Below are 14,743 nucleotides of genomic sequence, written 5' to 3' on the forward strand. Positions count from 1 at the left end.
GGTGCACTGCCCAGAGTCTTCTTGCAAGTTTAGAAGAGTTCATGGGATTGTGAATCATCTGGGCTATCAATAAGAACAGGATGTGTACTTGTCTACCCTTAATCTACACATGCAAATACCCAGATTTGATTGGCAGTCAGGTATTAGCCAAGTATGTGAATCAGGGATGTACCAAAGCGCTAACATGGATAAATGTGATTCTGCTCTAGTGTTATCATGAGAAATCTTAATCTTGCTTTCCATTTCTGTTTCCTTGTCTGATTCCAACCATTTGTCCTTCACCACGTTCACTGCACATCCTCTGTGATGAAAAAAAACCCACTTTACCCATCCTTTGTAAAGCCAGGAGAGGTCTGTGTTTGCATTTACTGGGCTCTCAGGAGTGCTTCATGCTTTCTTCTCTTGAGTCACTCATCTTTGCAAGCCTCACCCCACAGTGTCCAGAGCAGTGCAGAGCCTGCCTCTGCCTTCCTGTCCTCTGCACACCCCTTGCATGACCCAGGGCACTTGTGCATGCCTCAGAGCCCAGCTCTGAGTGGTGTCAGTGAAGCATGCCTACAACTGAAGATTAGCAAAGCAACAGCTTAAAATACTACAGCAGTGTGAAGGCTGTAAATTCCTACTTGGAGTATTAAATAACTGTGTGAGCTCTATGGAATTCTTCTATTCAGAACTTTGCTATTTTTAAGTGACATTTTGGTATGAAGCTTTCCTTTTGCCCAATTTGGACTTTTTCCATGTTCTGTATTTGTGTTTGAGAAGGCAGCCCTGAAGCCTACATGCCTTTATCTGTGTTTTGTTTCTAGATACTGTAGTTCAATTCCTGCCTGAATTAGGTAAGACCCAAGTTTAGGAGAACACTGGAGTGTTACTAACATTTAGGTTGCTGTGGTGTATGCTCAGACAGAGCACGTCCTAAACAGCAAGACTTTGGACAATGTCCTGAACACAACCAGTCGACAAAAAATGTTCTTCTCTTTGATTTTAGTGAAAACTGTGGGAGCTTTGAAGCTTGTAGGGTGTATCCGTGTGATCGCAAAGGGCCTTTTTTGGTAAAGAGCAAGTTATACAAATTGCAGTTACTACTTAATGAATTGGGATATTCTTCCAGCCAGTGGAACTAGAAGGATGCCACTGTAATTACTTTTGACTTTCTGAATTTTTTATTTGTCAGGTACCTGTTTGTACTACAGCTCCGGCAAGACATTCTTTCAGGGAAGTAAGTACCTTTTTACACTTGCAGCTGTAATTTGAAGAATTGATAATATTTAACATCCTAGCGCATTTTGTTTTTCATTAGAATACAGACATATAGGACTTTATGTGTATCATGACTATATTACTGACAAACAGAATGGGTAATAATTTTGATGGATTGATGAGGTAACAGAAATGTTTAAAGAGAGTGAAAACTGTTCTGGGTTTTTGACTTGAAAATGTAACATGGGCCTGCTGCATTTTTTCAGTATGGTGGGTGAAATAGAGGATGAGAAAGTTGAAGTGCAACACTTTTTGTTCAGGTCAACTCTGAAAAAATACTTTGTGTTTTTATAGTCTTACCCTGACCAATATTCATTTACACCTGCACCTTTTTTTTTTTAAATTACAGGAAAAAAAAAACTCAAACCCATATATTCTAAAATACAGCGTTAAAGCAAAAATAGTTCCTTAGTTGATTTAGTGTTTTCTCTGTTAGTTCAAACTTGTTTTATGGTGAAGTGTATCATGTTTAATGCTAATCAGAATGTACCAACTTAGATACATTTGTATCAAATAAACATATACAAGTAACAATTAATTGTAGATGTTTCATAGCATTAGTAGTTTGTGGAAGTTAATGTTTCCAGTTTTTGTATCAGGCTTCTTTTTTAGCTTTATTGCAAGAGAAATTCACTGACAAGAGAATGGTTTTTATAGTTTTGTTTTTTTGTTTTGTTTTTAAGATTGAAATGCCCATACGAAACTGCTGTTGAACTAGCAGCTCTGTGTCTTCAAGGTATGCTGTCTTTTGAAAGTGGTTTGTCCTAATTTATTAGAAAACTCACTCACTGGTTTCTTTTCCTCTGGTACTAATGCATTCTCACTGATCAGATATAAATGCCATTATTTTACCTCAGGAGAAGAATTTTAGGGAGATCACTTTCCTGATGTACCTCTGTTCGTAACTTCTGAACTACGTTAGCCAATATCAGCACACCTGATCTGGGGGGGAAGACTCTAAAGCATGGCTAGACAAAAGTTTGATGGAAACCCAGGGCTGAACAGGGAAGAAGGACCCAAAATAGCTCCCAACTGCGGGAAAAGCTGTGGTGCATGTACAAGTGTTACCACTTGAGCCTGAAGAGCCAGCTGGCCCTTCACACAGTTAGTTGGAGGTGGGTGCCTGTGAATTTGGGCTTCCTGCTGCCTGAACAGTGCCTGGGAGAGGAAGCCTCCACAGTGGGTGACTCAGGAGATGGTTACAGGGCAGGAGGGAGGGAGTGGCAGGTACTGGAGAGGAGAGAATTACATGGGAGGGTAAGAACTAAGGTCACTTCTGTGGCAGGAGCACGGATTTCGTTATGTAAAAGCAATTCCAGTACACTGGGTTTCATTACATTATTGTAGGACAATGTGGTTTTTTTGTTGCTGCAAGCATGTTAATTTGTTAATAAATAAATATTTGTTCCATTTCAAGTAATTTGTTTTGCAGATGGGGAGGAAATTATTGTAATGAAGCTTAAATCAAATTCATTTTTTTGTAAAAGAAAGTGCAGTGAGCTTGACCATTTTAAGCATATCAGCAGCAATAAATTCTCTTCATGTCTCATTGGTGGTTGGGCCATGGCACACAGAGAGCTTGAGCAGAGTTGCTTATTTTAATACAACAGTGGAAGTAACTCAGTGGTTCTTGATGGACTTGACAGGCAAAACTGGGAATTCAGTTCCAAGTAGCAGCAGGTGTAAATCTTAAGGCAGTGGATTGTTTTACTGCACCAGTTGCCACAACTGTGATTGTCAGGTGTGCAAAGAACTGCTCAAGGCAGACTCTTTTTGTCTTGTTGAGGTGAAGGAAATGTGGAGCCCAGATTTGATTTGTTGCTTAACGTTTCCACAGATAAAAACTCCAGTAGCCTCACCTCTGGTCCAAGCAAAGAGCACCAAGCAAACAATAATAGGTTGATGCCTCAACATTTTGGGTAGCAGCTGACACCTGTGATTACTGTGTAAATGCAATACAATAGCTGTCCATCATGTTTATGATGTGCCCAGCTATCTACCAAAACTAATACTCTTTGATGTTGTCTGTGGGAATACACTTTTACAATTTTTTGCTGTCTTGTTTTTCAGTTTCAGTTTTCCACTATTTTGACATCATCGCAATAAATTTGTCCAAAATTATTTCATTATTGCAACTCGTGCATTGTCTTTGCTGACATACATAATAATAAACATTTTTGGTGTAAAGTTTGCTACATTTGGACACTAGAAACATAATTAAGCAGAAAAGTATAAACAAATGTTGATTATTCCCTCCTCAGTGGTTACATTTTCCTTGTAAAATGGAGTCTTGCTCCTTAGTGTGCTTTTTCCTAAGAGTGAGGAAAAAGTTATGAATTGCTATTCAGGCATTGGTAGTCTGAGCCCTCTGAAAAAAAAGTCTTTTTACAAAGACTTTACATAAGCTTTACATTTCATACATGCCTCTCTTTTATTTAGGGAGTTTTCTGTTAAAGTAGTTCTTGGTTTCCAATAGCAGTTTCCAAGTTTCGGGGTTTTTTTGGGGTTGGATTTTTTTGTTGTTTTTGTTTTTTGGTGAATCATCTTTCAAACATAAATTGTTGATTTGTTGCCAATCCCATGAAAGAAATTCTGTAACAAGTAACATTGGTTTGTAGTATGGGGTAACATATGAAGCAGGTAGGTAATATTATGCTTCACTTAGGGATTATCTGTGGAAATGTTGTCATCAAACTTGAGTTCTCACTGTTACAGTTAGTTTTTAACTGCATCATTAGTATTGTATGGTCTTAGTGTTTAACCAGATATACTTTTGAAGCTGCTAATTATATTGAAAAGGAGAACATTTTCTCACATCTCCAATTTTCAGTTCTAATCATAAGACCTCTTCATGGAATACTGCAAACTTTTTTTCCCTCTGTATAATAGAATCAGCTATATATTTAAAAATAAATATACTTTTTGAGTTTTCAAAAACTTTATGGGAAACATCCTTTCGAAAATGTCCCCCAGGTTATTTTTTGAAGAACAGAGATAATGTATATGCATGCGTTATGTAACGTCTGCCCCACCTTCCACCCACCCCCCCAAAAAAGGGCCAAGAAGGGGCATGCCAAAGCATGTTTTGAAGACAAAAAGGAAGAGATGGGTCTTCTGCTATGCCCTTGCATCTCAAAATATTAGTGCTGCTGAGCCTCTCTGTGTGTCTTCTGTCCTGCAAGCTTATGATTCTTCTCATCCTTACACATCCTTTTTACAGCACAGTCAGCCTTTGTTCCCACCTTCTCTCTCACTTAAGCAGTAGAGAAATCTCCCATGTTTTTCCTAGATGGTTGGCAACACATCAAACTTCAGATCCTTACCTTTTTCTCTCCCCTTGAAGTCCTCCTTGCTAATGTGTTTTTGCTGTAGCTCCCTCTTGTATACTGGAGACTGGAGTGCCAGTAATTCTTAATATCTGTGTTAAATAGGCTTCCAGCTTTGATGAAACAGCCACGAAGCTGAGATATCTGTATGTCCTTTTCTTTAACAGAGATAAGAATACTGTAACTCACTATGGAAGATTACTGTTGAGAGAAAAAAATGTGTGTGAGACAGTAATTAAAAATGAAGACCAATGAACTCAATCTCTTTATTATGCTCAGGACTGCTAAATGTTTCAGCAAAGCTCAAGTTCTCAAAACTACCCAGTAGGTGTTATCAGCCAACAGATTGGATTTTGAATGTATCTTCCTATCTACTGATGGATCCTGTTAAGTATTTTTGAAGTCTGGCTGTGACTGAAATTTTTACAGCTGTTAAGTGTAAAAGCGCCTTGAAGGAAAAAAACTGTTTTCTTCAAGGGATTTCATTTCCCTCTATGCTTTTTCATTTTTATTTTTATTTTGGTAGTAGTAGGAAGAGTAGTAAACAGTTAAGGAACGCTGACTGACAAAGGCCTGGTTGGGAATCCCATCGTTTGTCAGGTGACACATGGTATTGCTGAAGAGTGTATTTTTCCACCGATGCTTGCCACACAGTCCTGAGGCAGCGATGCTGCAGCCTCTGAGTACAGCTGAGAGGCTCCAGGGGCAAAGCTGTCACAGACACAAGGCAGTTAAGGGTGACAGTCACTGAAAACCTCAGCACTTGCATCTCCTGCTGAGCTCAGTGGAGTTGGAAAGTATTCTGCTCCTAGAAAACACCAGAGCCTAAGCGTGTAAGTAGAAAGTGACACCTTAATTATGTCAATGTTTCAGCATTTTTTCCCTTAAAACTATTAATCTGAATATTACACCACCACTGTGATTAAAAAACCACACAGCTTTATCATTGGTTTAATGAGACTAGGTATTCCCTTCATGTTTTGACATGAACAGAAACATAACTCCTAAATTTGTCCTAAACTGGGACAAATAACAAAGTGTGCGATAGAATGGGAATGGTTAGGGAAAAGTGTGCAATGAGAGGAAGTTTCAAAGTCACCTCTTTTAAAACAGAAGATGCATTGATGATTGTTTTTAATAGAAACTTTATTTCCTATAAGTGCTTTAAAATCCTGAGAAGCAGCTTTAGTTGTGTTGGTTCAGTCATAACATTCCTGAATGTCAGAATTCTGTACCACAACCTTAATCTGCTCCTGCAAATGCATTTATCTGACTTCTGCTGTGAAATCTGGCTTGAATTTACTGGGGCTGGGAGTGGGAGGATGGGGTGTTAAAGCATTCTGCAACATGCTTAGGAGCTTGCAAACTATCCTTGTCTTTTTGGGGATAATGGAATTAAATATTTCTGGTCATCTCAAGATCTTTATATTTTTCATTTCTCAATTGATTGATTTCAGCTGAGTTGGGAGAGTGTGAGCACCCTGAGCACACACCAGAGCTCGTGTCTGAATTCAGATTTGCACCAAACCAGACTGAAGCAATGGAATTTGACATTTTTCAGAAATGGAAAGAGTGCAGGTAGAGTACCTGTGTGGGAGTGGGGTCTCTAGCAACAGGTTTTCTTCTTCTCCAAAGTCAAATCCTTTCAACAGGCATGAGATGGGGATTATGCTTGTCAGTGGAGAAGTATTGTAAAAAGGCTTTGAGCCCTCTCCTTCCCTAGAAATGGCAGGCAGTAATTTAGGGAAGGTTGGTGGGGTGAGTTTTAATTTTTTAATGGTTTGTCTTTAGATTATTTTGTAACAATTTAAGGAGCGAGGTCTTTTTCCTGTTTCTGTTGGAAATAAATCTCTTTCTCTTTCTCCCCTTCTTTCATTCAAACATAAATTTTATGTTCAGGGTTGTAGCAAACTCATTTTCCTGTATTTTGTTAATAAATATGGTATATTTTAGTGATGCTTTGTTACTAAACAAGCTTTAAAGGTTTGTTTAGTAACCTTTGTTACCTATGCTTTCATCCTTATTGGCAATTTTAGACCTTTTTGCATTTTCAGTCCTCTGTTTTATTTTCATTTGGAGGGAAGAGGGTAAAACATAAGCTAAGCTTGAAATACCATTTAGTGTCATTAAGATTGAGGACTCAAAAAAAAGGGTTAGGGGAATGAATCTGAAAGCATTTAAAGCAGGCAAATTTTTTTTTACCATGAAGTATGAATTTTATGTTCATAGGGGAAAGAGCCCGGCGCAGGCTGAATTGTGCTACTTGAACAAAGCTAAATGGCTAGAAATGTATGGTGTAGATATGCATGTAGTTAAGGTAAGATCCATGTGATGTTTTATTTTATCAGTGTAAGGTCCCTGCCCTGGCGTGGGTCAGTCCCTGAGGAGTGTCCTTGTTATGGTCTGGGCTGTCCCATGGACCGTGGTCCCTCAGAAGTCATTCCCACCTGGAGCACCCCTCCCAAGGGTGCTTCTCTGGGCTCCCACAGCATCCCTTTCCACATGCCTTCTCCTGTGTCCCTCAGTTTCTTCCTGTTGTGTCTCGTTCCCCTGGCAGGAACTGCCTGCTCTTAAACAGGTGAGGTGAGGTGTGGGCTGCCCTGGATGCAGTGTTGGTGTGGGTCCATCTCCATGCTTCTCAGAGCCTCTTTGAGCAGCACATGGCCTCCTCCCACAATGGGTACCCTGCAGCCTCCTATTGCCAAAATATGCCACTTTGCACCCAATACAGATGCATATTCTTCTGCTCTGTAATGGCAACTATATTGTTTAGTTTAAGACATATGGATTTTGCAATACTACTGTATTAAAATTTACACCGCTCACGGCAGATTCATTATTTATTCTGTGCTTGCTTGCAGGGAAGAGATGGTTGTGAATATGCTCTTGGACTGACACCAACAGGCATATTGATCTTTGAAGGAGCCAACAAAATAGGCTTATTCTTTTGGTAATCTGCTTTTGTGTTATATTCCTTTTTGTTAAAATGCTGAAATCTTTCTTCTTTGCATAATGGGATCTTGACTGTATTTTGTAATTTATAATTGAATCTACAAAGTTTAAAATCTGAAGGTTAAATCTGAAGGTGGATTGGCCTGGTTAGAAGTACCACTCTTAAATGTGAAATAGTTGTAGAAATAACATTATTTTAATATTATTTTAATTCTGTTCTTTTTCGATTCTTGTGTTTAGGCCTAAAATCACAAAAATGGACTTCAAAAAGAGCAAACTAACGCTTGTGGTTGTAGAAGATGATGAACAGGTAACTTCCTTCCCTTACTTGAGCCTGATCCAACAAAGTGTGGTGTGTGCTCAGGCTGGAGAGAACACAAGGGAGGCTCAGCACACTGTTGGCCCAGGCTGTGTTTCTCCTACCAAGGACAATAACTAATATCATGCATGCCAACTTCCAAAGCTTTTGTTTCTGCATTTAGGGCAGAGAGCAAGAGCACACATTTGTTTTCCGGTTAGACAGTGCCAAAACGTGCAAACATTTGTGGAAGTGTGCGGTGGAGCACCACGCTTTCTTCAGATTGCGAGCCCCAGCAAATAGTAAATCTAGTAGATCCGACTTCATAAGGCTGGGATCACGCTTCAGATTCAGGTATTTAGTGAAGTAACAGCAATATATTTATCTTTATACAAAGGAGCAGGTACAGCTTCCAGCAGAAGGCAGCAGTTTACTTTGTTTATTTCTGTGTTTCAAGTGGGAGGACAGAATATCAAGCAACACACGGGACGAGATTACGCAGAACTAGTACATTTGAAAGAAGGCCCAGCAAGAGATACCCTTCTCGGAGGCATTCCACTTATAAGGGTAAGTGTTTTTAGACATCTGTGCACTGAGCCGCTCATGCAGGTGTCCCTTTAAATCCTATAAATGTCACATTACAATCTGTAATGACATCTGTACCACATTATAAAAAGAAGAGTATATCAGATCACCTAAAAAATCACAACGTGCATGGAGGTTTTTTTTTTGCCACAGCTCGTTGTTTCCCTCTTCTGTTTTTAATCTCTATCTACAATTAATTCTTCCGCCCCCATCTATGGAGGAGGTACCTGTGGTTTCTTTTGTTGCTCTATTGAGGAGGAAAGAAAAGTTGCAGAAAACCCATTAAGGCAAAGCATGTAATGTTTTTTTTTAAGAATTGCTTGTGTCATGTGGGGTGGAACAGTGTCCAAAAGCCTCACTTATTTGTTTATCTGGACAGACAATTTTAGGGTTATTGGGTAGTCTCCTTATGCAGTTGTTGTGGCTTTCCTGACTGTTATGACATGTTATTCACCTGTCCAGACTCTGACCTTAACTAGCTTGCCCTGGGAATTGAGATGTGCTGAATTTAAATGGAATGACAAGGAAGTCATTTCCCTTGTGATTTTGTAATTTGTCCTTAAAAACTTGAGCTTTTTGTTCCATGTAGAAAAACCTAGGAAGGAGCACTGCAGGGTAACCCTCTCCAAATTCTGTATTACTTGAACCTGCAGCTGTAGTTGTCGTATGGAGCAAGGCTGCTGAACACAGTAGTGTGAGATGAGATTCCCTTAGAATGTCTTTGCACTCATTTGCATTCCCAGAATATAAACTGCAGTTCCATGAGCAGCCCTTGTGGTACTATGGGGACATTTTTATCTTATTTATAGTTGGGGGAGAAGGGGTAACAAGCATGCATGCTTTCTAGAGGCTGTAACTCTTTCTCCTGCTTCCTTCCTTAATACATGGAAGGAGTTTGTTTAACTGAAATGCAAATTTAATAAATCTGTGAGATGCTGTTATATGAGACCTGAGAGGCAACTATATAGTGTGAGTCATTTTATAAGTGGAAGAATTAATTCTTTAAATTTAATTCTTGCTGTAACATAATCTGAGAGACCTGCAGGTTTTGCCTTGAGTCTCAGTGCTTCTGAACTTATGCCTGTGAGATAGAGGCAGAAAAAAGAATGTATTGCTTATGCTTAATTATGTTCTCTGTCCATTGCAGCCAGTCAGAACTTCTTTCACACCCAAGTGATTGCCTTCTAGAGAGCTCAAGAGCATGTTTGTTAAGTTAATGCAAAAACCTCCCTGTAGGTTGTTGTCTTTCATGCATCTTTTGGCCATCAAGCCCTGTACCTAAATGCAGCCCACAAGGGTTGGATTCTCTCCTAGCTCTGTCACTTTTGAGACTTCTGCAGTGTGTCATTAACTTCCTGCATTCAGCAGTCAGTGGGATTTTCACTTTCTCTCTGAGAAGTTTTTCAGTTCTCTTGAAATACATGCAGTCATGAAAAAGAGATGATATACCCCAGTTACTCAGCTGCCACCTTCACCATTCTTTCCAGCCTGTCCAAAGCAGGGGCCAAGACCTTGTTACTCAAGATTACTCAGCGCCTCCCAGGATTCCCAACTGATGACCTATTTTGGCTACATTGTTCCCTGCAGTAAGACACAGGCCATTACCAGCTTTGTGAATAATCTGGTTTCTGTAAGATAGTGAAAATTTCTGCAAGGGGTAGTTTCTGATTCCCAATGGACTTGATGGTATCGGCATGGTACTACAGTAAGGTGTGGAAAAAAGTGTTCTGGTTGTGCAGAACATACTCTGCCATCCTTCTGCATTTGGGAAGAATATGCTTGCCTGCTGTCATCTCTAAAGAGCTTTCACTCTTGCAGGACCAGAGGGAGATTTGTGTCTGCCTCATACTTTATGATGTTGCACAGGATTACTAGAAAGCACAGGGCTGCACTTGAAATTTAGACACTTCTGTGCAAATATTCTGTATAAGGATTCACTTTAGCCAACAAGAGCTGCAAAATAGCTGATATTTCACTTAAGATTTTTGTGTTTGTTTCTTTTTAAGCAAACAATCCTGTGAAAGCAGCACAACTGTGGTAAGTGACTGCCCAACTTTTTTCTACCTCTCAGTTGCTGTTCTCAGGCTAAAAGGATTCTGAAGACAATACCTGCTTTAAGATTTGTAGAAACAGATTATCTTGTGTGGCATGATTTATTTTGGCCTGTCTCATTATGCATCACCATATTCTTCTTAGGGCCTGTCTACTACCACTGTTTAATCTATTTCTTCTATTATTTTTATATATGGAATCAGACTAAAGTAAAACATACTTCCTTTTTGCTCACTGCTCTTATGATACCTTATCAAGCATAATTTGTTCATGTTTTTTAAATCTAGGCAAAGAAACAAATTTTACACCCCTCTTTCACATGGTAGCTGCTATGGTGTATATCTTGAATAAAATAATGATGGCCTTAAGAATATGAACTTTACTTCTCTGTAGTACTTCCCTGAACTAAAAAACATTGTGATGTAGATGTACTGATTAAATAAAAGGACATTTTTTTTCTCTCTTAGTGCTAAAAATACTCCTGAAGTCCATAACTATCAGGTAAGAGCATACCAATTACAGAGGAAAATGTGGTCATTTCCATATTTTATGGTAAATGTTGCTCTTTATAGTTTGTAGTGGGAGCTGTTTTGTACTGGGAGCTGTTTTGCTCCCCTTTCCTTACTCTCGGGTGAGATTTTCTGATGGGTCAGAAATAAACAGCACCATACTGGGGCTAAGGAGTTTTCTCTTTTTTCCCCCTGTGTTCTTGGATGCTCTGCAAGCTCAGTACACTCCATTTGCCATCTTCTTTCCCTTCCTTTTCTTTCTGTGCAAGTTAAAGCCTTTGAGACTGTGAATGTGATGGGCCCCAGGAGACTGCTCTGTGAGCAAGCTTTTGTCTAGAGCAGCCTCTCACAGTAGGTGATCGTGACAATTTCAAAGTTGCAATTACCTCCCTCATCACAACACTTACAGAGTTCCCTGCTGGTCAAATGCTTGTTGGGGTTTTTTTTTTACACACTCCAGGGAAAACATTACCTGGTTTTCATCTGTGCTGCTGACATGACAGTCAGTAGGTACTGAGAAAAAGCAAGCTTCCAAACTCTGTATGTGCATGAGAACTTAGTCTTAACATTTTTTATTAAAACTCTCACCAGTGATTTTGTTTTCCTGTTTTTCTTCAAGATCTTGTGGATATAAGAAGGAAGTCCTATCACCAAAGACAGGAGACCTCCTGAAGCCTGCTCTTATAACCTTTCTTACACTCCACCTTTGATCAAAGTTGACATTTTTTGATGTGCTTTCTATGAGAAGCACTAGATGTGCCAGGTTGTCTGTCAAACAGGAGAGCAATTTTCTTTGCATTGTCCCATGAGTGTGTCCTAATGAGCAGGCTCAGCACCAAGAGGCTTCACCTATGTGCTCAATAACATGGGAGAAGGTCAGAAGCATTAAGGTTTCTAGGGTTCACTAGGAAAATAAAAGCTAATAGGGAGCTTTAATATGATTTCATTAACCAGGTTCAATGTTTCCATTTGCAGCCCCCCTATCATCCTAATATACATCCTGCTCAGCCACACTGGCATCCACACACACCTGTGAATGTAAGGTAAGCAATCTTCCCTTTGTGAAGAAAAGATGATTACTTCTTTCTTTGTGTTACTTGGTATGAAGCTTTGGTGGCCCTGTTGGGCAGTTCTCTGCACATGAAAAGCAAACAAAAGTTAGAAGTATGGGATATAGAGACAGTATTAAATAACTTCAAAGTTTTGCTTTGGAATATGATTTTTTTTCTAGTTGATTTCTAATTCAAAATTTAAAATAGAATGTTAGTGATCTCCTGTAGGGAGTATGTTGGATAGGGAGCTGCTCTGTAACTTAATTGCAAATCAATCAGTATTGTTTTGTATTTAATTTCCTAAGACAGAGAAGAAACTCATTTTAGTGTAAAGTTAAGTTATTAATAATTATATTCTTGCAGTGGAGCACTATTTTCATCTTTTGCAGAAATGTATATGAAAAAATGACAAGTACTTGGAACAATTTATCAAGAACATTACAGATAATGAGTAAAATTACAGCACTGAGTTTTTGAGAAACGTTTCACAAAAACATTCCTGCACGTGCTGTTGTGCTATCTTCTCCCATACTTTTTTGTTTGTAACTAGTGATGAGAGACATTGAGTGAAAAGAAATTTTGGAAGAAATTCAGTCCAATTAAGACCCACCTGGTGGAATGCACGGTGAAGGCATGCACCTGCTGGTGGATATGTGTCTATACATGTACACATGATAAAAACCAGCCACTTTTTTATCCTAATAAAATGTAACCTTTTTAGATGACTCAGTTTTTTAGACAAATAGCTACTGTCTTCAGTGAAAAATACCAATACCCTAATCTTTGTTTCTCCTTATCTAACATTTGTATTCTTAGATCACGATAGGTAGACTTTGGTTTTAGTGTGGGCAGGCTCTGGGGATGAGGCTGAGTTTAAAATGGATGAAAAGACAATTTGGTGTGAGTTTGAGTCTGAGAATGCAGGAAAAGGGCAAGTACATTATTAGAAATACTAGGCAGAGAAGCAGACAGTCATTGTCATCTCGAAATTCCTAGTGCACAGCAGTAAAGCAGATATTAAATTTGTGTTAGAAACAGGAGACTTGAAGTTGTGTAATGAACTTTGCCTGTATTTCAGGCTCAGGAGTCTTCCTGGTTTTAGGGTTTCATTATCCAGTTTATTATGAGCTCTTTAAAATGTACAGTTTCACATTATGAAAGAGTGGCTGCCGAGAGAGCCTAATGATTTTATAAATCATTTGAGGTTTTGCTGAAATTTTCCTAAAGATTTCATCACTTACGATACCAGTCCGTGACATTTTAAAGCCAAATAGTTCACCCTGGAGCAGAGTGAATATTGAAATAAGCACAATAATGTATTGTAGTGTGTGTAGACAACCTCCCCCTTGAGCCCCTCCACTGCCTGGGCAAAGACTAAGGTCAGTGAAATATGAACAATGGCTTTTTTATAGCAAGGCTTGTAAGGCTGAAAAAAAAAAACAACCCATACTTAAAAGCTCAGTCATAGAAGCTTGGTAGAAAAGGTGCTCAGAATTTTTGTCCCATTCAGGTAGAAGCATTTAAATGTGTGGTTGGAGTGGAAGTTTCAAGTTATTCTAAATTGGAGTCGAAGTGAAATAATTGGATATTTAAGATCTTGGACAGCTTGATTTGAAAAAGCTTATTCCATTCGACTGTGAACTTGAGATCACAACTACAGATGCATAAAATTCTTTCTGCTGTGCATGAGAGTCTGGAATAGGCATGGGCTGAAATGAAATGACCTGTGTAATATGTGTTATATATGGAGCTTTTGTTGAATAATTTGTGAAATAGTATGTGGAATTGTGTCTCAGTTTTCTTAGTAAAATTCTTTCACTGAAATTGTTTGCAGATTCTTTCAGTGAAATTGTTTGCAGTTAGCTTAATATTTAACCTTCTGAAAAAAAAATTCCAATTAACAGCTGTCATTATATAACTTTAGAATATATCTAAAAAAAAAAAAAGGTAAAATCTAAACCTTGCCTGTGTTTCTGCTACTATAAAAAAACTTACCAGAATCATAGAATGTCTGTCTTGGGTTGGAAGAGACCTTAAAGATCATCTGGTTCCAACCCCCTGCCATGGCCAGGGACACCTTCCACTAGACCAGGTGGCCTAAAGCTCTATCCAACCTGGCTTTGCACACTTCCAGGAATGGAGCATCCACAGCTTCTATGTGCAACCTGTTTCAGTGCCTCACCACCCTCACAGAAAAGAATTTCTTCCGTATATATAATAATTGCAGCTTCAATTTGGTAATAAGGTAATGTTAAATGTTGTGGTTTCCTACATAGTGTTCAAAATCGTTGTTTTATTTATTCCCCACTCCGCTGCAATGATTCAGGGGACACTGTAGGAATGGTTGAAGTTAGTATCTAAGCAGCAATAAGAAATGAACAACTAAGGAAAAAGATATTTTCCTTGTAGTACTTTTGCAAGTCTCAGAGAATTACCTGTATTAACTGTAGACTGGGTGTGTTCTTAAGAAAATGCAACTCTGTAAATTACAGGCTGCTTTAGTGTTAATTAACTGCACCAGTGCCAAAGGAATGGCAACAGCTACAGAGCAATTTTCATTCATAATAGGATTGCCTTTCTTAACCCTTTGCACTTTAAGGATGTACTGTCATGAGCTCAGCGTTTTGCATGATATGTTTTATTTTACTTGGTTGTTGTACAAATTTAGTTTTCCTGTAGCCTCCTCCTCCTTCCCCCCACCCCACCCCT

At 38.9% G+C, this 14,743-nt stretch overlaps 1 protein-coding gene across 1 annotated transcript in view; it reads left to right on the forward strand.

The window, feature by feature from the left end:
- EPB41L4B (erythrocyte membrane protein band 4.1 like 4B) overlaps nt 1–14,743 on the forward strand; it is a 139,175-nt gene that overhangs the window by 41,263 nt on the left and 83,169 nt on the right. The window contains exons 7-17 of the mRNA XM_041483197.1: nt 1,175–1,219; nt 1,944–1,996; nt 6,044–6,164; nt 6,816–6,903; nt 7,448–7,536; nt 7,779–7,848; nt 8,021–8,190; nt 8,294–8,403; nt 10,428–10,458; nt 10,941–10,974; nt 11,958–12,025. Coding sequence (XP_041339131.1) covers nt 1,175–1,219; nt 1,944–1,996; nt 6,044–6,164; nt 6,816–6,903; nt 7,448–7,536; nt 7,779–7,848; nt 8,021–8,190; nt 8,294–8,403; nt 10,428–10,458; nt 10,941–10,974; nt 11,958–12,025 — 879 coding nt within the window. The remainder of the gene's footprint in view (nt 1–1,174; nt 1,220–1,943; nt 1,997–6,043; nt 6,165–6,815; nt 6,904–7,447; nt 7,537–7,778; nt 7,849–8,020; nt 8,191–8,293; nt 8,404–10,427; nt 10,459–10,940; nt 10,975–11,957; nt 12,026–14,743) is intronic.

The sequence above is a fragment of the Pyrgilauda ruficollis genome, unplaced genomic scaffold, assembly GCF_017590135.1.
Source record: "Pyrgilauda ruficollis isolate IOZ18807 unplaced genomic scaffold, ASM1759013v1 scaffold116, whole genome shotgun sequence".
In the NCBI taxonomy this organism is placed as follows: domain Eukaryota; kingdom Metazoa; phylum Chordata; class Aves; order Passeriformes; family Passeridae; genus Pyrgilauda; species Pyrgilauda ruficollis.